The 27095-nt window shown below is 44.8% G+C and overlaps 1 protein-coding gene across 1 annotated transcript in view; it reads left to right on the top strand.

Annotated features, from left to right (window-relative positions):
• Nucleotides 1–27095, top strand: part of slc23a3 (solute carrier family 23 member 3) — a 73102-nt gene that overhangs the window by 18252 nt on the left and 27755 nt on the right. Inside the window, exons 4-5 of the mRNA XM_060827729.1 lie at nt 5441–5583; nt 11700–11881. Coding sequence (XP_060683712.1) covers nt 5441–5583; nt 11700–11881 — 325 coding nt within the window. The remainder of the gene's footprint in view (nt 1–5440; nt 5584–11699; nt 11882–27095) is intronic.

Genomic DNA, 27095 nt, shown 5'->3' with positions numbered 1-27095 from the left:
TGCAGATGACACCAAAATTGGAGGCACTGCATTTTGGAAAGGCAAATCAGGACTTATACACTTATTGGTAAGGTTTTGGGGAGTGTTGCCAAACAAAGAAACCTTCACATGCAGGTTCACAGTTCCTTGAAAGTGGAGTCGCAGGCAGATAGGATAGTGAAGAAGACGTTTGGTATGCTTTCCTTTATTGTCAGACCATTGAGTATAGGAGTTGGGAGGTCATGTTGTGGCTGTACAGGACATTGGTTAGGCCACTTTAGGAATAATCCATGCAATTCTTGTCTCCCTGCTGTAGAAAGGATGTTGTGAAAGGGTTCAGAAAAGATTTACCAAGATATTGCCAGGTTGGAGGATTTGAGCTACAGAGAGAGGCTGAAAAGGGTGTATGGAACAAGTTGCCAGAGGAAGTGATGGAGGCAGATAGCAATTACAACATTTAAAGGCATCTGGATGGGTTTATGAATAGGAAGGGTTTAGAAGGATATGGGTCAAATGCTGACAAATGGGACTGGGTCACATTGGGATATCTGGTCAGTACAGAGGAGTTGCATCGAAGGGTTAGTTTCCGTGCTGTGTGACTCTGTTTGACCTCTGACCTCCAATTACCTGTCCACTCCCTGTAACCCCTCCTCCCTTTGTCACCTGACATGTCCATCCTCATGACAATCCACCTTCCTGTGGCCAAGTGGATAGTGACAGACTTGCTGTTGACCAATTCGATATTCCGGATACCTTTGTTCAATTCTAATCTACAGTGTCTCTGTAACTAATAAAGCACAGACAGCAAATGAATAAAATTCAAGTTATTTAAAGGCCTGCAATTCTTTTCTTGTTGCATTGCTAGTAACAATGCTGTGTTGATTAACTGGTAATTCCTGATGATTCCGGGATATCGCTGGGGTCTTAATGATGCCATGTTGCGATGTCATGTGCATGCACATTTAAGGGGACAGAGCTCAACTTACTGTCAGTCATTATCACCCAAGAAAGGATATGGTATATCAGCTACATAGCTTGTTGTTAGTCTAGAAGCAGGAGTGGAGCTAAGACCATAAGAAATTGAACAGAAGCAGGCCATTCAGCCCTTTGAGCCTGTTCTGCCATTCAATAGGATTATGGCTGATCCAACATTCCAATTTGATTATTATACTTAGACTTCAGTTCATTTGGTCATAATTTAATCTTCAAATAAAGAACCCAATTTATTATTTAACCAATCAACTTATTGTTTAACTAATCATTGGTACTTTTGCATCAAAGAGAAGATGAAAATAGCATTCCATGTGTGAGGATAAGGATTCAGCCCATCAGTTCTGTTTTACCTTTCAGCTGGATTCATAGAACTGCTACAGTGTGGAAACAGAACACTCAGCCCATGGAGTCCACACTGACTATCTGAAAAGAATCTTTCCAAGACCTAACCCCTAACCTATAACCCTGCATTTCCCCATGGGTAATTCCCCTTAGCCTACATATTCCTGCACACTATGAGCCATTTATCATGGCCAATCCACCCAAACCTGCACATCTTTGAACGATGGAAGGAAACCGGAGCACCCAGAGAAAACCCGCACAGATTCAGTGAGAATGTGCTAACTCCACACAGGCAGTTACCTGAGGATGGAATTGAACCTGGGTCCCTGACGCTGTGAGGCAGCACTGATGGTATCTTAACCCCATGTACTTGCCTTAGTACAGATACACATGCCAATATAAAAAATCCACTAATCTCAAAAATTTCAATTGATCTCTTTCCCAGCCTCAATAGTGTTTAGGGTGAGAGATTTCCAAATCTCCACACACTTTGTGTGAAAAACTGCTTCCAGACATCACTCCTGAAAGCTCTCCGCCTCCATGTTCTGGACTCCCTCACCAGAGAGACGTGTTTCTCTCTGTCAATTTACCTCTACTCAAAATCTATTTGGTCTCAATTCTCCCAACTCCTATCATTACCTTTAACACCTGCATTTCAAACACTCCTTGGCCTCTGGCCTCAAGGGAATTTCAGCCTAGCCGAGGCAACATGCCTCTTTATTGAACCCTTTCAGTTCCAGTGTTGGGACGATAGGTTTTAGGGCCAATCAAGGATAGCAATGGGAAGTTGTGTGTGGAGTCCGAGGAGATAAGGGATGTGCTAAATGAATATCTTTTGTCAATATTCACAGTGGAAAAAGACAATGTTGTCAGAGAGAATACTGAGATGCAGGCTACTAGACTAGATGGGATTGAGTTTCACAAGGATAGGATTTATCTGAGGATTCTCTGGGAAGCCAGGGAGGAAACTGTGATCTTTATTCATCATTTACTACAGGAATAGTGCCAGAAGAGTGAAGGATGGCAAATGTTGTCTCCTTATTCAAGAAGGGGAGTAGAGACAACCCTGGTAATTTTAGATTAGTGAGCCTTGCTTTGGTTGTGAGTAAAGTGTTGGTAAAGCTTATAAGAAACAGGAGTTATAATCATCTAGAGAAGAATAAGTTGATTAGGGATAGTCAACACAGTTTTATGAAGGGTAGGTCATGCCTCACAAACCTTATTGAGTGTTTTGAGATAGTGACCAGACAGGTGGTTAGGAGTAAAGTGATTGATGTGGTGTATATGGATTTCAATAAGGCATCTGATAAGGTTCCCCTTGGTAGGCTATTGCACAAAATACAGAGGCATGGGATTGAGGGTGCAGTTTGATCAGAAATTGGCTAGTTGAAAGAAAGCAGAAGGCGGTGATTGATGGGAAATGGTCATCCTGAAGTTCAGTTACCAGTGGTATACCACAAGGATCTGTTTTGGGGTCACTGCTGTTTGTCATTTTTATAAATGAGCTGGTTGTGGGTGTAGTAGGATGTATTAGTAAATTTGCGGATGACACTAAGGTCAGTGGATTTGTTGATAGTGCTGAAGGATGTTGTAGGTTACAGAGGGACATAGATAAGCTGCAGAGCTGGGCTGAGGTGGCAAATGAAGTTTCATGTGGAAAAGTGTGAGATGATTCACTTTGGAAGGTACAACAAGAATAAAGAGAATTGGGCTAATGATAAGATTCGTGGTCATGTAGATGAGCAGAGACATCTCAGTGTCCATTTACATAGATCCCTGAAAGTTGCCACCCAGGTTGATAAGGTTGTTAAGATTCTGGATCAGTGGTGCTGGAAGAGCATAGCAGTTCAGGCAGCATCCAACGAGCAGCGAAATCCACGTTTCGGGCAGAAGCCTGAAGGGCTTTTGCCCGAAACGTCGATTTCGCTGCTCGTTGGATGCTGCCTTAACTGCTGTGCTCTTCCAGCACCACTGATCCAGAATCTGGTTTCCAGCATCTGCAGTCATTATTTTTATTAAAGTTGTTAAGATGCCATATGGTGTGGTAGCTTTTATTGATAGAAGGATTATGTTTCAGAGCCATGAGGTCATGCTGCAGCTGTTCAAAACTCTGATGCGGCCACACTTGGAGTATTACGTACAATTCTGGTCACCGCATTATAGGAAGGATGTGGAAGCTTTGGAAAGGGTGCAGAGGAGATTTATCAGGATATTGCCTGGCATGGAGGGAAGATCTTACGAGGAAAGGCTGATTTCATTAAAGAGAAGACTTAGATTAGATTCCCTACAGTGTGGAAACAGACCCAACCAGGCCACACTGACCCTCCGAAGAGTAACTCACCCAGACCCATTTCTCTCTGACTAATGCACCTAACACTATGGAAATTTAAATGGTCAATTCACCTAACCTGTACATCCTTGGATTGTGGGAAGACACCAGAAGGAAACCCACACAGACATAGGGAGAATGTGCAAACTCCACACAAACAGTCATCAGAGGCTGGAATCAAACCTGAGACCCTGGGGTTGTGAGGCAGCAGTGCTAACCACTGAGCCACTGTCCCACTCACTTAATTGCTACATATAAGGTAATCAGAAGATTAGATAGGGTGGACAAAGAGTGCCTTTTTCCTCAAGTGGTGATGGCTAGCATGAGGGGACATCACTTTAAATTGAGGGGTGATACATATAGGACAGATGTCAGAGGTAGTTTCGTTTTTCAGAGAGTAGTAGGGGCGTGGAAGGCACTGCCTGCAATAATAGTAGACTTGCCAACTTTAAGGGCATTTAAATGGTCATTGGATAAACATACGGATGAAATTGGAATAGTGTAGGTTAGACAGGCTTCAGATTGCTTCCACAGGTCGGCACCACATCGAGGGCCAAAGGGCCTGTACTGCACTGTAATATTCTATGTTCTATGTTACTTGCTGTCTATGACTTTCCTACATGTTGAAACACCATAGAACATAGACATGACAGAAAGAGAGAGAATATTACAGCAAAGTCTCACTTTTTCAACCTTCTAACAAAGATCCCCACAAAACCTAATCAAAAGGGGAACCCTGACTTTCAGGAACTCTCTCTAATCTCCCATTTGCCAATTGTAGATCAGTGTGTATCTGTCAGGTCAAAATTCTGTACCTTGCTTCCTAACAGCAAAGATACCTACAGCCTAAAGACTACAGCAGTACAAGAAGGCAGCTCACCCCACCCTTCTCTGGGGCATCAGGGAATAGGCACAACACTCAAGAAGCTTGACACCATCCAGAACAAAGCAGCCCAGTAGATTGGTAGCACATCCACAAACATCCACTCTCTCTACCACCAACGCACAGTAGCGGCAGTGTGTACTAACTACAAGATACACTACAGAAACTTGCCAAAGATCCAAATAGACAGCACCTTCCAAACCCATGACCACTTTCATCAAGAAGGACATGGGCAGCGGATACCTAGGAACACCAGCCCCTGTAACTTCCCCTCCCAGCCACTCATCATCCCAACTTGGAAATATATTGCCGTTCCATCAGTGTCACTGAGTCAAAACCCTGGAACATCCTCCCTAAGAGCAACCTACAGCACATGGACTGCACTAGTTCATGAAGGCAGCTCATCCCAATCTTCTCAAGGGGCAACTGGAGATGGGCATAATCCATGAGCGAATATAAAATACGTTTGTGCACAATATGAGACCCAAGGGACTTGGGTAGAGTCAGTTGTATTCAGAATATGTATCAGCTTGAGATATCATTCACTGACTCCGAGTTCTGGTACATTCTAAAAGCAGCTCATTCATTCTACCAGCACAGGGACCGTCAGATCACTAAAATATCGTCTGACTAACTGAAGAAAGTGTCATTCTGGAAATGGAAAAGTTGTCAGGCAATTTCTTAAAGTTCTCTGCTTTGTCTCTGAAAGGGGTTCGTGCAAGGTTTAGGTCTTCAGGATCGTTCAGCAGTCTGCCCTGTTCTTGACAGGCTAGTTTACTCTTAATTAAAATGCGGCTGAACTGCTTTTTGCACAGTTTTCTCACATTAATCTCTGTCCTCCCTGCTCCCTCTGTCTTCCATTTGGTGCCTGTTGTATCACGCGGGCCCCATTTGTCTCCCTGTCTTGGTTCCAGTCAGCTTGGATCAAGGCCAAAGGGGCAGGAGCCTGAACACTAGCCGGAGTCAGAGCTCCTCTTGTTGGTCGTTCACTGCATCAGGAACTGAACCTCACACACCAGAAAGGAGCCACCTCCCATCCCTGGTCTCCGCTTCATGGGTAATCTCAGTTGGGTCAGGGAAACACCTTGGGTCAAGGACACTAGGCTCCAGGAGAGGAATACATGGGTGAGGCACAGAGCAGAGGGGAGTGCGGTTGATAAGCAGCGATTCTATCCCTCAGCATCATCGCCCTACTGGAAATGCAGACAAGACTAAATTAAACTCCTAGGCAATTCCTGCCACAGGTTACACTCAAAATAAACCACGAAGATGAAGAACAGAAGCAAATTTCAGTATCTTAAGGAGTAAAAAGGGTAAAACTAACTGTTCTGAAAAAGTTCCTTAATTCCGTCTTGCCCCCCCCCCCCCCCCCTTCAATGTGTGAGCTATCACTCAGAATTGACACTAGGTTAGGAGGTTGCTCTTCAGAACACATGGTTATGGAGGTCGGAGGTCAGTCATCACAGCTCCAGCACATCTCTGCAGGAGTTCCTCAAGGTAGTGTCCTAGGCCTGATCATCTTCAGCTGCTTCATCGATGACCTTCCTTCCATCAGGTCAGAAGTGGGGATGTTCACTGGGCTGCTAAATTGGCAAGTAACATTTGCCTCCCACAGTATCAGACATTGACCCATCTCCAGGAAGAGGGAACCTAACCGTCTCCTCCTGACATTCAATGATGTTGCCCTCACTGAATCCTCCACTATCAACATTATGAGGGTTACCATTGATCAGAAACTGAACTGGCCTAGCCATATAAATACTGTGGCTACAACAGCAGGTCAGAAGTAACTCACCTCCTGGCTCCCCAAAGCCAGTTGACCATCTAAAAACCACAAGTCAGGAATATTCCCCACTTGCCTGGATGGGTGCAGCCCCAACAACACTCAAGCAGTTTGGCACCATCCAAACAAAGCAGCCTGCTTCATTGGCAACTCATCAATCACTTTCAAGTTTCACCATCAATCTTAGTTTGTCTATGCTGAGTCTCAGCCCTGCCCAATTCTCAATAGTAGAGAACAGACTTTGAAACAGAAGAGGCACTTGTCCAAGGTAAGAAGGTAATTTACTGTCTGATAGCAAAAGGTACAGTCTTCGTTATCAGTGTAGCATAACTACTAAGGACTCTAACATTATATACAGAACACATCTGTTCCCTTTGCATATTCATGTGGCCCTCAAAGGCTGTGTGACATGGTCAGGGTGGGTGGAACTCAGTAGTAGGTGAAACACACATTAACTGCTTGTGAACCATTACCTTATAAATGCATAACCATTTACCTTAGAAATTGCTTGCAGTGCTACAACAGTGATGACAATTCACATGCCCTCTGCTGGCTGGATTTGGCCATCTTGAGAAGGAGAATGGTGTTAGAGAAATATAAAACTCCTTCCATCTTTCTGTCGTTTGACCAATACAGGTTCGGATGTGGCCTTACTCTGTGAAGGAGCTCAGTGCCCAGAGACAGACCTCACTCTGAGCAAGTGGAAAACCACCTTGTGTGAAGTAAGATGTTTTCAAAATTGGCACATTGTAAGGTCTGGGGTCACTCAAGGGGTACCACACCTATCCTTCAACTTGCATGCTCCAGGTGGAAGCTGCCCAGTGAGCATGCTCCATCAAGGTTGAATGATCCTCGGCTGAGGGTAATCTTAATGAAATACTGGTTTGACTTTATTTGGAGTATGGTGCCTCCTCCTGGGCACTTTTGAAAGGATGTAAAGGGATTGGAGAGGGTGCAGAGAAGATCCAGAAGGCTGGTCCCAGGGCTAAAGAGGGTGTGGAATCAGGACCCTCTGCCATTAGCCCTTTAAAGAGGAGAACGGGAGGACGGCAGATGCTGGAGATTAGAGTCAAGAATGTGGTGCTGGAAAAGCACAGCAGGTCAGGCAGCATCCGAGGAGCAGGAGAATTGATGTTTCAGGCCTAAGAAATGGCCTGAAACGTATTCTTGATGCCTGACTTGGCGTGTTTTGCCAATGCCACACTTTTCAACATTAGGCTCTTTGAACCTCCTACACAGTTCAGTAAGGTCATGGTTGATCTGGTATGGTCTCATCTCCACTTTCCCGTTTGTCCCCACAACCCTGTATTCTCTTATAAGACCATAAGATACAGGAGCAGAATTAGGCCACTTGGCCCATCAAGTCTGAGTCACTATTTGATCATGGCTGATATTTCTTAACTCCATTCTTCTCTTTCTCCCCATTACTTTTGATCCACTTACTAACCAAGAATCTTTCTATCTCCGTCTTACATACACTCAGTGACATGACCTCCACAGCCCTCTGTGGCAATGAGTTCCCACAGATTCACCACCCTCTGGCTGAAGAAATTCCTCCTCATCTCAGTTCTAAAGGTTACCCCTTCACTCTGAGGTTGTGCCCTCAGGTCCTGGTCTCTCCTATTTGCGGAAACATCTTCTCCACATCCACTCTATCCAGGCCTCTGTAAGTTTCAAGCGGAACCCCCCATCCTTCTGAACTCCATCGTGTAGAGACCCAGAGTTCTCGACTGCTCCTCATGTGACAAGCCCTTCATCCCCCAGATCATTCTTGCAAATCTCGTTTTGAATGCATCCAATGCCAGTACATCCTTAGGTACAAGGTCCAAAATTGCTCACAGAATTCCAAATGTGGTCTGACCAGCCCCTTATGCAGCCTCAGCAGTACACCTCTGCTTTTATAGAGTCACACAGACAGAAACAGACCCTTTAGTCCAACCAGTCCATGCTGACCATAATCCCAAACTAGTCTAGTCCCACCTGTCTGCATTTGGCCCATATCCTTCCAAACCTTTCCTATTCTGAACTTAACCAAATGTCTTTTAAATGTAGTATCCGGACCCACATCCACCACTTCCTCTGGAAGTTCATTCCACATTTGAATCAGTCTCTGTGTAAACAAGTTCAAGTTTAAGAATAGTTTATTCCCTGCTTGTATTAGATTTCTGAATGAACCTCTCAAATTTCAAATCTAATGTCAATCTTGTTGTTTGCGCACCTTCCCTGCAGCCGTAACTTTATATTCCTCACTTTGCTCAATCATCTGATGATCGTTGGACGGCATGATCTGCCTGTACTGCACACAAAACACAACTTTTCACTGTACTGAGGTACATGTGACAATAATAAATCAAATCAAATCAAATCAAAAGTTACCCCTGGTGTTCTTTTTAAAGCTTTCTCCTCTCACTTAAAAATATGCCCCCTAGCCTTGAACCCCCACACCATGGGGAAAAGACCTTTGCTATTTACTTTATCCATGCCCTTCATGATTTCATGATTTGGAGATGCTGGTGTTGGACTGGGGTGTACAAAGTTAAAAATCACACAACACCAGGTTATATTAAACCTGTTGGGCTATAACCTGGTGTTGTGTGATTTTTAACTTCATGATTTCATACACCTCAATAAGGTCACCCCTCAACTTCCTATGGTCCAGTGAAAAATGTCCTAGCCTTTCCAGCCTATTTTTATAACTCAAACCTTCCATTCCCAGTAACATCCTGGTAAATCTTTTCTGAACCCTCTCCAATTTAATAATATCCTTCCTAGAACAAGGTGACCGGAATTGCACACAATATTCCAGAAGAGGCCTCACCAACATCCTTTACAACCTCAACATGATATCCCAACTCCTGTACCCAATAGTCTGAGCAATGAAGGCAAGCAAGCTAAACACCTTCTTAACCACCCTATCTGTGATGCAAATTTCAAAGAATTATGTACCTGAAATCTTAGGTCTCTGTGTTCGACAACACTCCCCAGAGCCCAACCATTAATTGTATAGGTGCTGTTTTTGTTTGTTTTACTAAAGTGCAAAATACCTTGCATTTATCCAAATTCAACTCCAACTGCCACTCCTCAGTCATTGCCCTAATTGATTAAGATCTATCCCTCTTGAAATGAATGTTATCATTGCATTTGCCTTCCTAACTGCCACCTGAACCTACATGTTAATCTGAACTAGATCCTGAACTGTGACTCCTGAGTCCCTTTGTACTCAGATTTCTGAAGACTCTCCCTGTTTAGAAAATAGTCAATGCCTCTATTCTTCCTATCAAAGGACATAACCTCACACTTTCCCACATTATATTCCATCTGCCACTTCTTTGTCCACTCTCCTAGCTTGCCCGAGTCTTTTGCAGCCTTCCTGCTTGCTCAATACTACCTGTCCCTCCACCTATCTTTGTGTCATCTTAACAAACTTAGCAACAATATCCTCAGTTCCTTTGTCCAGATCATTAATGTATCACATGAATAGTTGTGGTCCCAACACTGACCCCTGTAGAGCTCCACCAGTGAATGGCTGCCATCCAGAAAAAGACCCCTTTATCCCCACTGTTTGCCTTCTGCCAGTCAGCTAATCCTCTGTTCATGCCAGACCTTGCCTATAACACCATGGGCTCATCGTATTTAGCAGTTTCATATGCGGCATCTTGTCAAAGGCCTTCTGGAAATCCAAATAGATCACGTCCACTGGCTCTCCTTTGTCTAACTTGCTCAAAGGATTCTAACAGATATGTCAGGTGTGACCTCCCCTTGACAAAGCCATGTTGACTGAGCCCTATATTACAAAGCACTTCCAAGTACTCCGCAATCTCCTCCTTAATAATGGACTCTAAAATCTTACAATGACTGAGGTCACTCTAACTGGCCACTAGTTTCCTTTCTTCTGCCTTCTTCCCTTCTGAAACAGGGATGTTACATCAGCTAGTTTCCAGTCCTCTGGGATTCTCCCTGACTCCGATGGTTCCTGAAAGATCACCACTAACACCTCCACAATCTCCTCAGCTATCTCTTTCTGAACCCTGGGGTGTGGTCCATCCGGTCTGAGTCATTTATCTAACTTCAGGCCATTCAGCTTTACCAGTACCTTCTCCTTGTGGTAGCCCCTACACTCACCTCTGCCCCCAATTCTGTTGAAGTTCTGGTTTGCTACCTTCCACTGTGAAAGTTGATGCAAAGAATCTATTCAGTACCTGCCTTATTTCCTTATTCCCCATTACTATTTCTCCAGACTTAGTTTCCACTGGTCCATTGTCCACTGTTTCCTCTTTCTTACCTTTTATATATCTAAAAAAAGTCTCTGGCAATCTTCTCTTCTATTACTAGCTAGTTTACTTCATATTTCATCTTCTCCCCCTCTTATTGCTTTTACACCCTCTGCTGGTTTTTAAAGACTTCCCAATCCTCTGGCTTCACACTAATCTTCACCACATTGTATGCTTTCATTTTGCTTTCTGCTGTCCCTGGCGTCCCTTACCAGCCACGGTTCCCTCGTCCTCCCCTTAGTATGTTTCTTCTTCCTTGGGATGAAGTTCTGCAGTGCTTTCCGGGTTACCCTCAGAAATTCCTGCCATTACTGCTCCACCATCTTCCCTGCTAGGCTCCCCTTCCAATCAACTCTGGCCAGCTCCTCCCTTATAACTTTGTTGTTACCTCTACTCAATTGTAATACCGTTACATCTGATTCAATCTTCTCCCTCTCAAACTGCAGGGTGTATTCAATCATATTATGGTCAATGCCCCCTAGGGGTTCCTTCACCTTCAGCTCCCTAATCAAGCTCCCAAATCCAGAATTGCCAGTTTCCTACTGGACTCTACCACAAGCCATTCCAACAAACCATCCTGTAGACATTCCACAAATACCTTTTCTTGGGATCCGCTACCAACCTGATTTTCCCAGTTTACCTGCACGTTGAAGTCCCCCATGTTTATTGTAAGAATGCCTTGCTTACATTCCTTTCCTATCTCCTGACTTACTTTCTGCCGCACATCCTGACTACTGCTAGCAGGCCACTAGTTGCAGGGATAGGGTAGGGAGGTGGGTCTGGGTGGGACAATCTTTGGAGTGCTATGGGCTGAATGGCCTGCTTCCACACTGTAGGGAATCTATGACTAATAACATTTGTGAAGGAGATAGAGTTTCCCCCAACGGTTGACAATTGTTCCATCATTAGACTCCAATATCGAAATTTCTTTAAAAACATTTTAAAAATTGAGTTCAAGTCCCACCATTGTGGGATTCGAACCCAGGTCCCCAGAACATTACCTGTGCCTCTGGGTGGGTAGTGACAATCCCACACGATTACACCCTTCCCTGTCTGGTGGGAAGAGACTAGGTGAGAGAGGGGGGAGCTAACAACTTCTCCTGTTTCGCATGCTTCCAGGTACGTGGCGCCATCGTTGTTTCGGGAATTCTACAAGCGTTCCTGGGATTTTCGGGACTGCAGGGCCTGGTGTTCCGACGTTGTGGTCCCATGGTGCTGGCTCCCATGCTGTCAATAATTGGCCTGTCCTGCTACAAAGAGGTGGCACATTTCAGCTCATTGCACTGGGGTGTAACTGCTCTGTGAGTACCACTCACTCAGATATATCAATGGATGTGACAAATATGAATTGCCTATCACACTGGTTTATCATTGCATACCTGCCATGGACCAGACCAGACCCCCTCAAAATATTTCAAGAAGGTAGCCCAGACCCTCACTTTTCTCGTTGTTTTAAGTGGGAGTAAAGTGGATATTCCAGAAGGGATGCAGCTGGTCCAACCACTCAGTTTTAAACAAATCAGAATTTATTTACACACCACCGAATGAAACACAAACAAAAGAGAACAGAATATAGAATAACAACTATTTGAAAACCCAACTGATGCAATACTCCCCCTCACGACACGAAGCTGTTCCAACTTCCTGCAGCATCCCATTAATACAGCCCTTGGCCAAAAGGTAGATTCAAACCCAGGTTCTGACCAGGAGAGAGACATTGCAGAGAGGATCAGCCAGGGATCATTGGCTGAAACATGGAAGCTCTTCTTTTCCCAGCAGCTTCTCGGGATCCCCAGCTCAAACTAAACCAAACGAGTAAATTGCCTGGGAGAAAGTGAGGACTGCACTCTGGAGATCAGAGTCGAGAGTGTGATGCTGGAAAAACACAGCAGGTCAGGCAGCATCCGAGGAGCAGGAGAATCTATGCTTCGGTCATAAGCCCTTCATCAGGACTAAGGTTTGTGGGCCGGGGGTGGGCTGAGAGATAAATGGGAGGCTGTGGGGTTGGGGGCAAGGTAACTGAGAGTGTGATGGGTATGTAATTCCCAGCTACCTTCACCCCAGCCCCACCCCCATCCCATTTATGTCTCAGCTCCCCCGGCCCACAAACCGCATTCCTGATGAAGATCTTATGCCCAAAACATTGATTTCCCTGCTCCTCGGATGCTGCCTGACCTGCTGTACTTTTCTAGCACCATACTCTCGAATAAATTCCCTCAAGTGGGAGAACTGGCCACTCCCCTTTCTTTGTACAATTGTTTTAGAAAAACCTAAAAGCCCTTTTTCCCTGATTACTGCTTTGGACAATATCTGTTCGCCATTAGCAAAGTGGCCCAAACCCAGACAAATCAGAACCTCTGCCTTTTACAACCCCTTTTGATAAAAAGCAAGGGTAACATGACCTTGTTAAAGGAGCAACATCAGCACGTTGGGATGCAAGGACCCTGTTTGCCCTTCACATTAATTGCCTCCCACCTCCTGTTCATCTCATCCCATCAAACTATCCTTTTCTTGTTTAATGAGGGCATCACTGGCCAGGCCAGCGTTTATTGTCCATCCCTAATTGCCCACAGGGCAATTAAGTGTCAGCCGCATTGCTGTGGGTCTGGAGTCACATGCAGGCTAGATGTCTTTCCAGTTATAGGAAGGAAATTATTAGGCTAGAGAAGGTTCAGAAGAGATTTACCAGGATATTGCTTGGTTCAGAAGGTCTGAGTTAAAAAAATAAAGACTGGGACATTTTCACTGGAGCGTAGGAGGTTGAGAGGTGAACTGATAGGAGTTTATAAAATAATGAGGGGTATAGATGGAGTTAATGGTAGTTATCTTTCAGATTAGATTACTTACAGTGTGGAAACAGGCCCTTCGGCCCAACAAGTCCACACTGACCCGCCGAAGCACACCCACCCAGACCCATTCCCCTACACCTAACACTACGGGCAATTTAGCATGCCAATTCACCTAACCTGCACATTTTTGGGCTGTGGGAGGAAACCGGAGCACCCGGAGGAAACCCACGCAGACACGGGCAGAATGTGCAAACTCCACACAGTCAGTCGCCTGAGGCAGGAATTGAACCCAGGTCTCTGGCGCTGTGAGGCAACAGTGCTAACCACTGTGCCACCATGCCACCCACTTTTTTCTTTTAAAGAGACTGAGGAGTTCAGGTCTTTTTGAAGTTTGTGTCACATGGAGACAGGGTGGTTAAGAAGGTGTTTAGCACACTTGCCTTCATTGCTCAGACCTTTTGAGTTTTTGTCCGAAGATGGGGCATTTCAGGACTAGGTGTATATGTTTAAGGTGAAAGGAGAGAGAATTTAAAAAAAAATGAGGGGCAATTTTTTTACACAGACAGTGTTTCGTGTTTGGGACCTGAGTTCAATTCAAACCTCAGGTGACTGTCTGTGTGGAGTTTGCACATTCTCCCCGTGTCTGCATGGGTTTCCTCCCACAATCCAAAGATGTGCAGGTTAGGGTGAATTGGCCGTGCTAAATTGCCCATAGTGTTCAGGGATGGATAGGTTCGGCACGGGTAAATATAGGGTAGGGGAATGGGTCTGGGTGGGTTACACTTTGGAGGGTTGGTGTGGACTTGTTGGGCCAAAGGGTCTGTTTCTACACTATAAGGATTCTATTTACACTTTCTGATTAATGAATGGATGTGCCTTTGCATAGCACCTTTTACAGCCTGATGTTCTTCAAGACTAACAAACACCTCTTGTTCAATACCTAGTCACTGGCACCCTGTGGTCCTACCCAGCAGGCAATCTGCACACAGCAAAATCCTACAAAGCGCAACATTTTGTGACCAGTTTGATATCATGTGAGAGTTGGCTGAGCTGGGAATATTTGGCCAGAGTGCTTCTCGAGAGTTTTCTTGGCAATTGTCTTCCAAATGGAGCCCCCTCCATGGCCCTTTGTTAGGCCTCCGCTACCTCCAGGCACCATCGCTTTGATGTTCTCCTGTTCCCTTCCTGTTCTCCACTGTCAGTCCAGCTGAAACACGACCCCTCATTCCTGTTCCATACCAGGGCTAGATCACCCATCAGCCTTGTACCTGCTGGTCTTAGAGTGGCTCTTGATCCTCCTCCTGCTCCAGTTTAAATCCCTCCAAGGACCTGATCCCTCTCTCTGTAAGCGACTCAAGTTCTTGAATCTTTCGACAGCTGTACTGCCCTCTGTGTCCATTCAGGTTTCCTCTCTTTGACTCTCATTGGCTGTGGTTTTTCAGATCCACCTTTCCAAATCTCTCGTCACCAGCCTGCCTTTTTGAACACATTTTAATTGTTATTTTTTATTTGTTCATGGGACAACAGTGTCATTGACAAGACAAGCATTTATCACTGATCCCCACTCACCCTTGAACTGAGAGGATTGTGGAGACATTTTAACCAGCAACTATGAGTCAACCACTTTGCATAGGGTTTAGAGTAAGCCGGACCAGGTGAAAACAGCAGATTTCCTTCCTTAGAGTAGAACCAGATAGATTTTTAAGAAAATAATAATGAATGATACTTTCTCGATGCTCCATTTAGCTTTTGTTTCCATATTTTATTACATTTAAATGTCTCCTGATGGTGGAATGTGAACCTACACCCCTCCCAAACCATTTGATTGTTAAGCCCATTGGCATTATCATTATCTTTAGATCAGGCTTTTGTACCATTTCAGGGATGGGCAATAAATGCTGGGCCAGCCAGCAACACCCATGTCCCACGTGTGAATAAAAAAGTCACATACTGGCACATACTGGCACTGGAACGTGTCCAGCGGAGATTCACATGGATGATCCCTGGAATGGTTGGTCTAACATACGAGGAAAGGCTGAGGATCCTGGGATTGTATTCATTGGAGTTTAGAAGATTAAGGGGAGACTTAATAGAAACTTACAAGATAATACCTGGCTTGAAAAGAGTGGAGGCTAGGAAATTTTTTCTGTTAGGCGAGGAGACAAGGACCCGTGGACACAGCCTTAAAATTAGACGGGGTCAATTCAGAACAGAAATGCAGAGACATTTCGTCAGCCAGAGGGTGGTGGGCCTGTGGAATTCATTGCCACAGAGTGCAGTGGAGGCCTGGACGCTAAATGTCTTCAAGGCAGAGATTGATGGATTCTTGATGTCTCGAGGAATTAAGGGCTACGGGGAGAATGCGGGTAAGTGGAGTTGAAATGCCCATCAGCCGTGATTGAATGGCGGAGTGGACTCGATGGGCCGAATGGCCTTACTTCCACTCCTGTGTCTTATGGTCTTATGGTCTTATTTGACTGTGCAACCAATATTTTTCTTCAGCTAACCTTCTCGAGATCCTGTGTGAGCAGGAAAGGAGTGGGAATAGTTCAGAGCGAGATAAGCCAAACTGCTTGGGAAGAACGTGACACGTCTCTAACTCAGAAGCGGCTTCAGTGGGTACCAAGGCTGGGTGCAGGTCACATGACCTGCAATTTCCACCTATCAGAAGAAGCCTTTTGCTGGGCAAACTACTCAATGCCTTTTGATGTTTTAATGCCAATCCTAGAGGGTCAGTTACCTTACAGCATACAGTGCACCATCTTGTGTCCGGGTAACGGGCAGAGTCCCAGGAAGAAAAAACACAAAACAGAGAAGAAATAATTAATCAAGAATCTATTCAATCTATTGCACTCATAGAATCCCTACAGTATGGAAACAGGCCATTCAGCCCAACAATGCCGCACCAACTCTCTGAAGAGTTACCCATTTCCCCCTACCCTATTACTCTACATTTAATGCACCTAACCTACACATCCTTGAACACTATGGGGCAATTTAGCATCACCAACACACCCTAACCTATACACCCCTGAACACTAAGGGCAATTTAGCACCACCAATCCATCCTAACCTACACATCCTTGAACACGATGGGAAATTTAGCATGGCCAATCCACCCTAACCTACACATCCTTGAACACTATGGGCAATTTAGCACGGCCAATCCACCCTAACCAACACATCCTTGAACACTATGGGCAATTTAGCATGGCCAATCCACCCTAACTATCCAAATATTGACTGGGATCACTACAGTATGACTACTATAGATGGGTCAGTTTTTGTCCAATGTGTGCAGGAGGGCTTCCTGACACAGTACGTAGACAGGCCTACAAGGGGCGAAGTCACTTTAGATTTAGTACTGGGTAACGAGCCTGGCCAGGTGTTATATTTGGAAGTAGGTGAGTACTTTGGAGACAGCGATCACAATTCTGTCAGGTTTACTTTAGTGACGGAAAGGGATAGGTGTTCTCCACCGAGCAAGAGTTACAGTTAGGGGAAGGGAATTTACGATGCAGTTAGGAAAGATTTAGGAAGCATTGAATGGGGAAAGAAACTGCAGGGGATGAGCACATTAAAAATGTGGAGCTTATTCAAGGAAAAGCTCCTCTGTGACCTGGATAAGTATGTACCTGTCAGGCAGGGAGGAAGATTTAGAACACATGAGCCGTGGTTTACTAAGGAAGTGGAATCCCTGGTCAAGAAGAAGAAGAAGGCTTATGTTAGGACAAAATGTGAAAACTCAGTTAGGGCACTTGAGGGTTACAAGGAAGTCAGGAAAGACCTAAAAAGAGAGCTCAGAAGAGCCAGGAGGAGACATGAGAATTTGTTGGCAGATAGGATCAGGGTTAACCCTAAGACTTTCCACAGGTATGTCAGGAATAAAAGAATGACGAGAGTTAAATTAGGGCCAATCAAGGATAACAGTGGGAAGTTGTGTGTGGAGTCAGAGGAGATAGGGGAAGCACTAAATAAATATTTTTGACAGTGTTCACTATAGAAAATGAATAAGTTGGCGAGGAAGGTACAGAGATACTTGCATCTAGACTAGAAGAGATTGAGGTTCACAAGGAAGACATTTTAGAAATACTGCAGAGTGTGAAAATAGACAAGTCCCCTGGGCCGGATGGGATCTATCCTAGGATCCTCTGGGAAGCAAGGGAAGAGATTGCCGAGCCTTTGGCATTGATCTTCAAATCATCATTGTCTACAGGGATAGTGCCTGAGGACTGGAGGATGGCAAATGTGGTTCCCTTATTAAAAAAGGGTAGTAGACCAGTGAGGCTCACTTCAGTTGTTGGTAAAGTGTTGGAAAAGGTTATAAGAGAGAGAATTTATAACCATCTAGAAAATAATAATCTGATCAGGGACAGTCAGCATGGTTTTGTGAAGGATAGGTCGTGCCTAACGAATGTTATTGAGTCTTTTGACAAAGTGACCAAACAGGTGGATGAGAGTAAACAGGTTGATGTGGTGTATATGGATTTCAGCAAGGCATTCGATAAGGTTCCCCACAGTAGGCTATTATACAAAATGCGGAGGAATGGGATTATGGGAGACATAACAGTTTGGATCAGTAATAGGCTTGCTGAAAGAAAACAGAGGGTTGTAGTTGATGGAACATGTTCATCTTGGTGTCCAGTTACTAGCGGCATACCGCAAGGGTCGGTGTTGGGTCCACTGCTGTTTGTCATTTTTATAAATGACCTTGATGAAGGTTTAGTAGGTTGGGTTAGTAAATTTGCGGACGACACGAAGGCTGGTGGAGTTGTGGATAGTGATGAAGGATGTAGTAGGTTGTAGAGAGAGATAGATAAGATGCAGAGCTGGGCTGAGTGGTGGCAAATGGAGTTTAATGTGGATAAGTGGAGGTAATACACTTTGGTCGGAGTAACTGGACTGCAAAGTACTGGGTTAATGGAAGATTCTTGGGAGTGCAGATGAGCAGAAAGATCTCGGTGTCCATGTACACAGATCCCTGAAAGTTGCCACCCAGGTTGACAGGGTTGTTAAGAATACATACTGTTTTGGCCTTTATTAATAGAGGGATTGAGTTCCGGAACCAGGAGGTTATGCTGCAGCTGTACAAAGCTCTGGTATGGCCACACTTGGAGCATTGTGTACAGCTCTGGTCACCTCATTATAGGAAGGATGTGGAAGCTTTGGAAAGGGTGCAGAGGTGACTTACTAGGATGTTGCCTGGTATGGAAGGAATGTCTTACGAGGAAAGGCTGAGGGACTTGAGGCTGTTCTCGTTAGAAAGAAGAATGTTGAGAGGTGACTTAATAGAGACATATAAGATAATCAGAGGGTTATATAGGGTGGACAGGGAGAGCCTTTTTCCAAGTATGGGAACAGCAAACACGAGGGGACACAACTTTAAAGTGAGGGGAGATGGGTATAAAACAGATGTCAGAGGTAGTTTCTTTACTCAGAGTGTAGTAAGGGTATGGAATGCTTTGCCTGCAACAGTAGTAGATTCGCCAACTTTAAGTACATTTAAGTCGTCATTGGACAAGCATATGGATGTACATGGAATAGTGTGGGTGGGATGTGCTTCAGACTGGTTTCACAGGTCGGCGCAACATCGAGGGCCGAAGGGCCTGTACTGCACTGTAATGTTCTATGTTCTATGTTCTAACCTACACATCCCTGAATACTATGGGCAATATTAAATGAATATTTTGCATCAGTATTTACTGTGGAAAAGGATATGGAAGATACAGACTGTAGGGAAATAGATGATGACATCTTGCAAAATGTCCAGATTACAGAGGAGGAAGTGCTGCATGTCTTGAAACGGTTAAAGGTGGATAAATCCCCAGGACCTGATCAGGTGTATCCGAGAATTCTGTGGGAAGCTAGAGAAGTGATTGCTGGGCCTCTTGCTGAGATATTTGTATCATCGATAGTCACAGGTGAGGAAGACTGGAGGTTGGCAAAGGTGGTGCCACTGTTTAAGAAGGGCGGTAAAGACAAGCCAGGGAACTATAGATCGGTGAGCCTGACCTCAATGGTGGACAAGTTGTTGGAGGGAATCCTGAGGAACAGGATGTACATGTATTTGGAAAGGCAAGGACTGATTCGGGATAGTCAACATGGCTTTGTGCGTGGGAAATCATATCTCACAAACTTGATTGAGTTTTTTGAAGAAGCAACAAAGGAGATTGATGAGGACAGAGCGGTAGATGTGATCTATATGGACTTCAGGAAGGCATCCAACAAGGTTCCCCATGGGAGATTGATTAGCAACATTGGATCTCATGGAATACAGGGAGAAATAGCCATTTGGATACAGAACTGGCTCAAAGGTAGAAGACAGAGGGTGATGGTGGAGGGTTGTTTTTCAGACTGGAGGCCTGTGACCAGCGGAGTGCCACAAGGATCGGTGCTGGATCCACTACTTTTCATCATTTATATAAATGATTTGATGCGAGCATAAGAGGCACAGTTAGTAAGTTTGCAGATGACACCAAAATTGGAGATGTAGTGGACAGCTAAGAGGGTTACCTCAGATTACAACAGGATTGTGATGAGATGGGCCATTGGGCTGAGAAGTGGCAGATGGAATTTAATTCAGAAAAATGCGAGGCGCTGCATTTTGGGAAAGCAAATCTCAGCAGGACTTATACACTTTATGGTAAGGTCCTAGGGAGTGTTGCTGAACAAAGAGACCTTGGAGTGCAGGTTCATAGCTTCTTGAAAGTGGAGTCGCAGGTAGATAGGACAGTGAAGAAGGCGTTTGGTATGTTTGTATTGAGTACAGGAGTTGGGGTTATGTTGCGACTGTACAGGACGTTGGTCAGGCCACTGTTGGAATATTGTGTGCAATTCTGCTCTCCTTCCTATCGGAAAGATGTTGTGAAACTTGAAAGGGTTCAGAAAAGATTTACAAGGATGTCACCAGGGTTGGAGGATCTGAGCTACAGGGAGAGGCTGAACAGGCTGGGGCTGTTTTCCCTGGAGCGTCGGAGGCTGAGGGGTGACCTTATAGAGGTTTACAAAATTATGAGGGGCATGGTTAGGGTAAATAGGCAAAGTCTTTTCCCTGGTGTCGGGGAGTCCAGCACTAGAGGGCACAGGTTTAGGGTGAGAGGGGAAAGATATAAAAAATACCTAAGGGGCAATGTTTTCACACACAGGGTGGTATGGGTATGGAATGAGCTGCTAGGTGGAGGCTGGTACAATTGCAACATTTAAGAGGCATTTGGATGGGTATATGAATAGGAAGGATTTGGAGGGACATGGGCCAGGTGCTGGCAGGTGGGATTAGATATCCTGGTTGGGATATCTGGTCGGCATGGACGGGTTGGACCGAAGAGTCTTTTTCCATGCTGTACATCTCTATGACTCTATGACTCTATTTAGCACAGCCAACCCACCCTAACCAACACATCCTTGACCACTATGAGCAATTTAGCACCGCCAATACAACCTAACCTACACATCCTTGAACACTATGGGCAATTTAGCACGGCCAAACCACCCTAACCTACACATCCCTGAATACTATGGGCAATTTAGCACAGCCAATCCACCCTGACCTACACGTCCCTGAATACTATGGGTAATTTAACATGGCCAGTTCACCTAGTCTGCACAACGTAAACTGGAACACCCAGAGGGAAACCACGCAGACACGGGGAGAATGTGCAAACTCCACACAGACAGTCTCCGTAGGCTGAGATTGAACCCAGGTTCCTGATGCTGTGAGGCAGTGGTGCTAACCACTGAGCCCCCACGCCACTCTTTATGCACAATCCCAAAGTGCCTACACCCAAAACATTATTTCCTCCAGGTCTCTTGTGCTGCAGTGGTAATGTCCCTATCTTTGGAACAGGAGGGCTGGCTTCAAGTCTCACCTACTCCAATTGTGCGTAATGCCATCCCTGAGCAGGACACCCTGTTGGAGCACAGTGGTAATGCTCCACCCCTAAACTAGGTGATCCAAGGTTCAAATCGCCAGCTGTTCTCGAGGTTAGTAATAACATCCCCGAGTAGGTTGGATAGAAAATAGGTAAAAATGGCAAGGTTTAAAAAATATTTATTAGTTGTTTCTTTTCAAATTTTTGAAAAGTGTGAAACAAAGCAACCATTTGGACTTGGGAAAATACTTACTCCAATCCTGCTCAGGGTTAATGATCAATCCCAGCCCAACCTATTCCCCCCAAAAATATTTGGCATCAACATTGATTAGAAACTGGACTGAGACAAGCCAAATAGACACTACCATAGGTAGAATTGCCCTGGCCAGTCATTAAAATATAAAGGTATTGAGTGTTATATAAATGATGAAAAGTAGAGGAACCAGCACCGATCCTTGTGGCACTCCACTGGTCACAGGCCTCCAGACTAAAAAACAACCCTCCACCACCACCCTCTGTCTTCTACCTTTGAGCCAGTTGTGTATCCAAATGGCTAGTTCTCTCTGTATTCCATGAGATCTAACCTTGCTAATCAGTCTCCCATGCCAAATGCCTGACTGAAGTCCATATAGATCACATCTACTGCTCTGCCCTCATCAATCCTCTTTGTTACTTCTCAAAAAATTCAATCAAGTTTGTGAGACATGATTTCTCACACACAAAGTCATGTTGACTATCTTTAATCAGTCCTTGCCTTTCTAAATACATGTACATCCTGTCCCACAGGATTCCCTCCAACAACTTGCCCACCACCGAGGTCAGGCTCACTGGTCTATAGTTCCCTGGCCAGTTCCCTAGTTCACCACGTTAGCCAACCTCCAGTCTTCTGGCACCTCACCTGTGACTATCGATGATACAAATATCTCAGCAAGAGGCCCAGCAATCACTTCTCTAGCTTCCTACAGAGTTCGAGGGTACACCTGATCAGGTTATGGGGATTTATGCACTTTTATGTGTTTCAAGACATCCAGCACTTCCTCCTCTGTAACATGGACATTTTTCAAGATGTCACCATCTATTTCCCTACAGTCTATATCTTCCATATCCTTTTCTACAGTAAATACTGATGCAAAATATTCATTTAGTATCTCCCCCATTTTCTGCGGCTCCACACAAAGGCTGCCTTGCTGATCTTTGAGGGGCCCTATTCTCTCCCTAGTTACCCTTTTGTCCTTAATGTATTTGTAAAAACTCTTTGGATTCTCCTTAATTCTATTTGCCAAAGCTATCTCATGTCCCCCTGTTTGCCCTCCTGATTTCCCTCTGAGGGAAGAATGGCCTCCTCCTGCTCCTATCTTCTATGTTTCTATGCCCCATCAAAAAGTAAAACAGAATATTGGCCAGAGTCAAAAGGGCGATCTCAATGGCTCTTCCTAGTGCTGTACTGCACTGGGGAATAGCACCTCAGGCTCACTGCTCCTGTCTCTGCTGTGGGGACTCAGGGGCTCCAAGGTGAGAACACTGCCAGCTGGAACCAGGCGGACACTGATTCCCATACAACTAAAAGATCAAAAGGGGAAACGTAGATCCAGCTGAGGGTACAGCCCCGAGATGTGCTTCTGTGGAATGCTCCAATCTCTCTGGCAAACTCTATGGGTCAATCTGTGGAGCACACTGACACCTGGTGGTGAAATGGTGAAGTGGCAGAGCTTGGTCATTCTGGAACGAAATCTCACTGGAAACATCCAGCAAGAGTCATAGAGTCATAGAGGTACACAGCTTGGAAACAGACCTTTTGGTCCAACCTGTTCATGCTGATCAGGTATCCTGAATTAATCTAGTCCCATCTGCCAGCTTTTGGCCCGTATCTCTCCAAACCCTTCCTATTCATGTACCCATCTAGATGCCTCTTAAATGTTGCAATTGTACCAGCCTCCACCTCATCCTCTGGCAGCTCATTTCATACGCGCACCACCCTCTGCATGAAAAAGCTGCCTGTTAGGTCCCTTTTAAATCTCTCCCCTTTTATCTTAAACTTACACTCTTTAGTTTCGGACTCCCCTTACCCCAGGGAAAAGACAAAAAGAACAAAGAACAAAGAAAATTTACAGCCCAGGAACAGGCCCTTTGGCCCTTCAAGTCTGAGCCAATCCAAATGTACTGTCTAAACCTGTAGGTCAATTCCTAAGCATCTGTATCCCTCTGCTCCCACCTACTCATGCATCTGTCCAGATGCATCTTAAATGAGTCTACCGTGCCTACCTCTACCACCTCTGCTGGCAATCCGTTCCAGACGCTCACCATCCTCTGTGTGAAGTACTTGCCATGTGTATCCCCCTTAAACTTTCCACCTCTCACCTTGAATGCCTGACCTCTCGTTATTGAATCCTTCACTTTGTCTATTTATCCTATTCATGCCCCTCATGATTTTGTAAACCTCTATAAAGGTCACGCTTCAACCTCCAATGCTCCAGGGAAAACAGCCCCAGCCTGTTCAGCCTCTTTAAAATCTGATTGAAGATTTGTAGCTCGGGTATCCGTTGTTGTGGTTCTGCTCGCCGAGCTGGAAGTTTTTGCTGCAAACGTTTCGTTCCCTGGCTAGGGAACATCATCAGTGCTGTTGGAGCCTCGTGTGAAGTGCTGCTTTGATGTTTCTTCCGGTATTTATAAATACCGGAAGAAACATCAAAGCAGCGCTTCACACGAGGCTCCAACAGCACTGATGATGTTCCCTAGCCAGGGAACGAAACGTTTGCAGCAAAAACTGTTCAGCCTCTCCCTGTAGCTCAAACCCTCCAACTCTGGCAACATCCTTGTAAATCTTTTCTGAACCCTTTCAAGTTTCACAACATCTTTCTGATCAAAAGGAGACCAGAATTGCACACAATATTCCAACAGTGGCCTAACCAATGTACAGCTGGAACATGACCTCCCAACTCCTTTACTCAATACTCTGACCAATAAAGGAAAGCATACCAAATGCGTTTTTCTTTACCCTGTCTACCTGGGACTCCACTTTCAAGAACTATGAACCTGCACTCCAAGGTCTCGTTTTTGAGCAACATTCTCCAGGACCTTACCATTACGTTTATCAGTCCTGCCCTGATTTGCCTTTCCAAAATGCAGCACCTCACATTTATCTAAATTAAAACTCCATCTGCCACTTCTCAGCCCATTAGCCCAACTGGTCAGGATCCTGTTGTGCTCTGAGGTAACCTTCTTTCGCTGTCCACTAAACATCCGACTTTGGTGTCATCTACAAACATACTAACTATACCTCCTATGTTCACACCCAAATCATTTATATAAATGATGAAAAGTAGTGGACCCAGCAAGACAGAAAGAAAGCACAGCCAAGCTCATTTCCATGTTCCCATTTTCTCTGCAGCTTCTCCTATCAGGCCCTTCCTTTGACAATGATTTTATTTTAGATATGATTACTTTAGATTCCCTGCAGTGTGGAAACAGGCCCTTCGGTCCAACAAGTCTGCACCGACCCTCCGAAGAGTAACCCACCCAGACCTACTTCCCTCTGACTAATGCACCCAACACTATGGGCAATTTAGCCTGGCCAATTCACCGGACCTGCACATCTTTGGGTTGTGGGAGGAAACTGGAGCACCGGGAGGAACCCCACGCAGACACGGGGAGTGTTTTTGGAGGCCCTGATTCTCCAGCTGAAGATTTGAACTGTGTGAACAATTAAGGTCACTATTACAAAGAGTAGCAAAGATATCTGCCTGAATTCCTGGCCTTTTCCAACAGCTCTAGAAATCACACCACTGGTACTCGTCTGCTATCCACCAATTAACCGATGCAGTTTAAATACATTGCACTGAAAGCTTTTCAAAATTCAGTTATAGTAATTCATTGGTTAAAAAGTGCTCTGGGAGGTTCTGAGGACTAGAGGGTTGCTATATAATTGCAAATTGTAACATGCTTGTGCCAGATTTGCATTAACATGGCACTTTTCATGACTACCATACATCTCAACAAAGGTTTTACAACCAATGAAGTGCTTCTGAATATGTTTAGCCACAGGAGACAATGCAGCAGCCATTTTGTGCACGGAAAGATCCCATAAGCAGCGAGGTAATAATGACCCTACACGGGTACAGTCCCTGGGTTGGGAATGGGTTCTGCTCTTGAGTCCATTTGTAAGTTGGGTTTGTACACAAGTTGGAACAGAGTGCAGGCCAATAGAAAACAGCCCCTTGTGATTACAGGAATCAGATCTTTAAAATTACACCCCAGTCTGGGCTTGCATTCACAAGTACAAGTGCCTGGAAGCAGACACTCATAAATGGGGTCCCCCCTGTATTCAGTTTTCACAATTTTGATTAATGACTAATTTTCACAAGCCAGATAATCTGTTAATAATTGTAATGTCGATCACAAAATAAATATTATATCTTTACTCATTATCGAAATGATACATTTTTAAACGTATCTGAGCAGGCAGATAGAGTCTCAGTGTAATGTCTCATCCGACAGAGGGATCTCTGACAGTGCAGTGCTCCCTCGGTACTTCACCAGGAAGGCAGCCTCAAATCCCTGCACTCAAGCAGAACACAAATCAGCTTCCTAGTCACAGGGATGGGATAGTAAACATCAACTGAGACATGACAGACACATGTTTGTGTGACTTAGATCATGTGTACTCATCTCTCATCCCTGGCTTAGTTTGGATTTTTAAACCGTTACCTCTCTTGTGCAATGCCAAAGGGGATATTTTACAAGGTGAAAGGAACATAGGGACAACAGTAAGCCATTCAGCCCCTCGAGCCTTGTTCCAACATTCAATGAAATCATGGCTGATCTGTGGCTTCACTCCACATACCTGCCTGTGTCCCGTATCCCATAGCAAAAAATTTGCTGAACAAAAAATGATCTATCTCAGATTTAAAATTAACAACTGGTCTGGCATCAATGACCATCTGTGGAAGAGAGCTCCAAACATTGTCCAGCTTTGTGTGTCAAAGTGGTTCCTAACATCGCTCCTGAAGGGTCTGACCCGAACTCTCAGACTATGCCCCTAGTTTCAGAATCCCTAACCAGCAGAAATAGTTTCTCTTTATCTGCCCTGTCTTTTCCTACTAATATCTTGAAGACTTCAATCAGATCAATCCCTTAACATTCTAAATTCTTGAGAAAACAGGCCTAATGTGAATAATCTCTCCTGATAAGCCGTGTAGCCCAGGTACCATTCTTGTAAATCCGTGTTGTATTCCTTCCAAGGCCAATCTATCCTCCTTGAGGTGTGGTGCTCAGATCTGCTCCCAGCACTCGGATTGGGCCCTAACCAGGGTTTTGTATAACTGCAGCATAACTTGTGCATCCTTGCACTCTAGTCCTCTAGATAGAAAGGCCAGCTTTAGCCTTCTTGATTATTTTCTGCACTTGTTTGTATCATTTTAAAGATCTCTGAACCTGAACATCCCCACCTCCCCCATCCCATACCAGACCCTGTGGACATCCATTATATTTAACTTCACACCATCTAGAAAGTACCCTGATCTATCCTTTATTGGTCTAATATGGATAATCTCACACTTGCCTACATTGAAATCCACTTGTCACAATTTTACCCAATCATTCAGTCCATCAGTGTCCCTTTGAAATTTAATGCTATCGTTCACAGTGACCCCAATGCCGGATAACTCTGTGCCTTCACAAATGACTTGCCAAGTCGTTAATAAATAATTTAAATAATTGAGTCTCTAACACAGATCCTTGTGGCACACCACTGGTCACATCTTACCCGTATCTAAAAATGTGTGTCACTGGAAAAGCACAGCCGGTCAGGCAGCATCCGAGGAGAGGACAGTCCATGTTCCCAGCATAAGGTCTTCATCAGG

Source organism: Hemiscyllium ocellatum, chromosome 7 (genome assembly GCF_020745735.1).
Source record: "Hemiscyllium ocellatum isolate sHemOce1 chromosome 7, sHemOce1.pat.X.cur, whole genome shotgun sequence".
NCBI classification, from domain to species: Eukaryota; Metazoa; Chordata; class Chondrichthyes; order Orectolobiformes; family Hemiscylliidae; genus Hemiscyllium; species Hemiscyllium ocellatum.
Note: the sequence above shows the minus strand (reverse complement) of the source record. Positions and strands in the feature narration are given on the sequence as shown.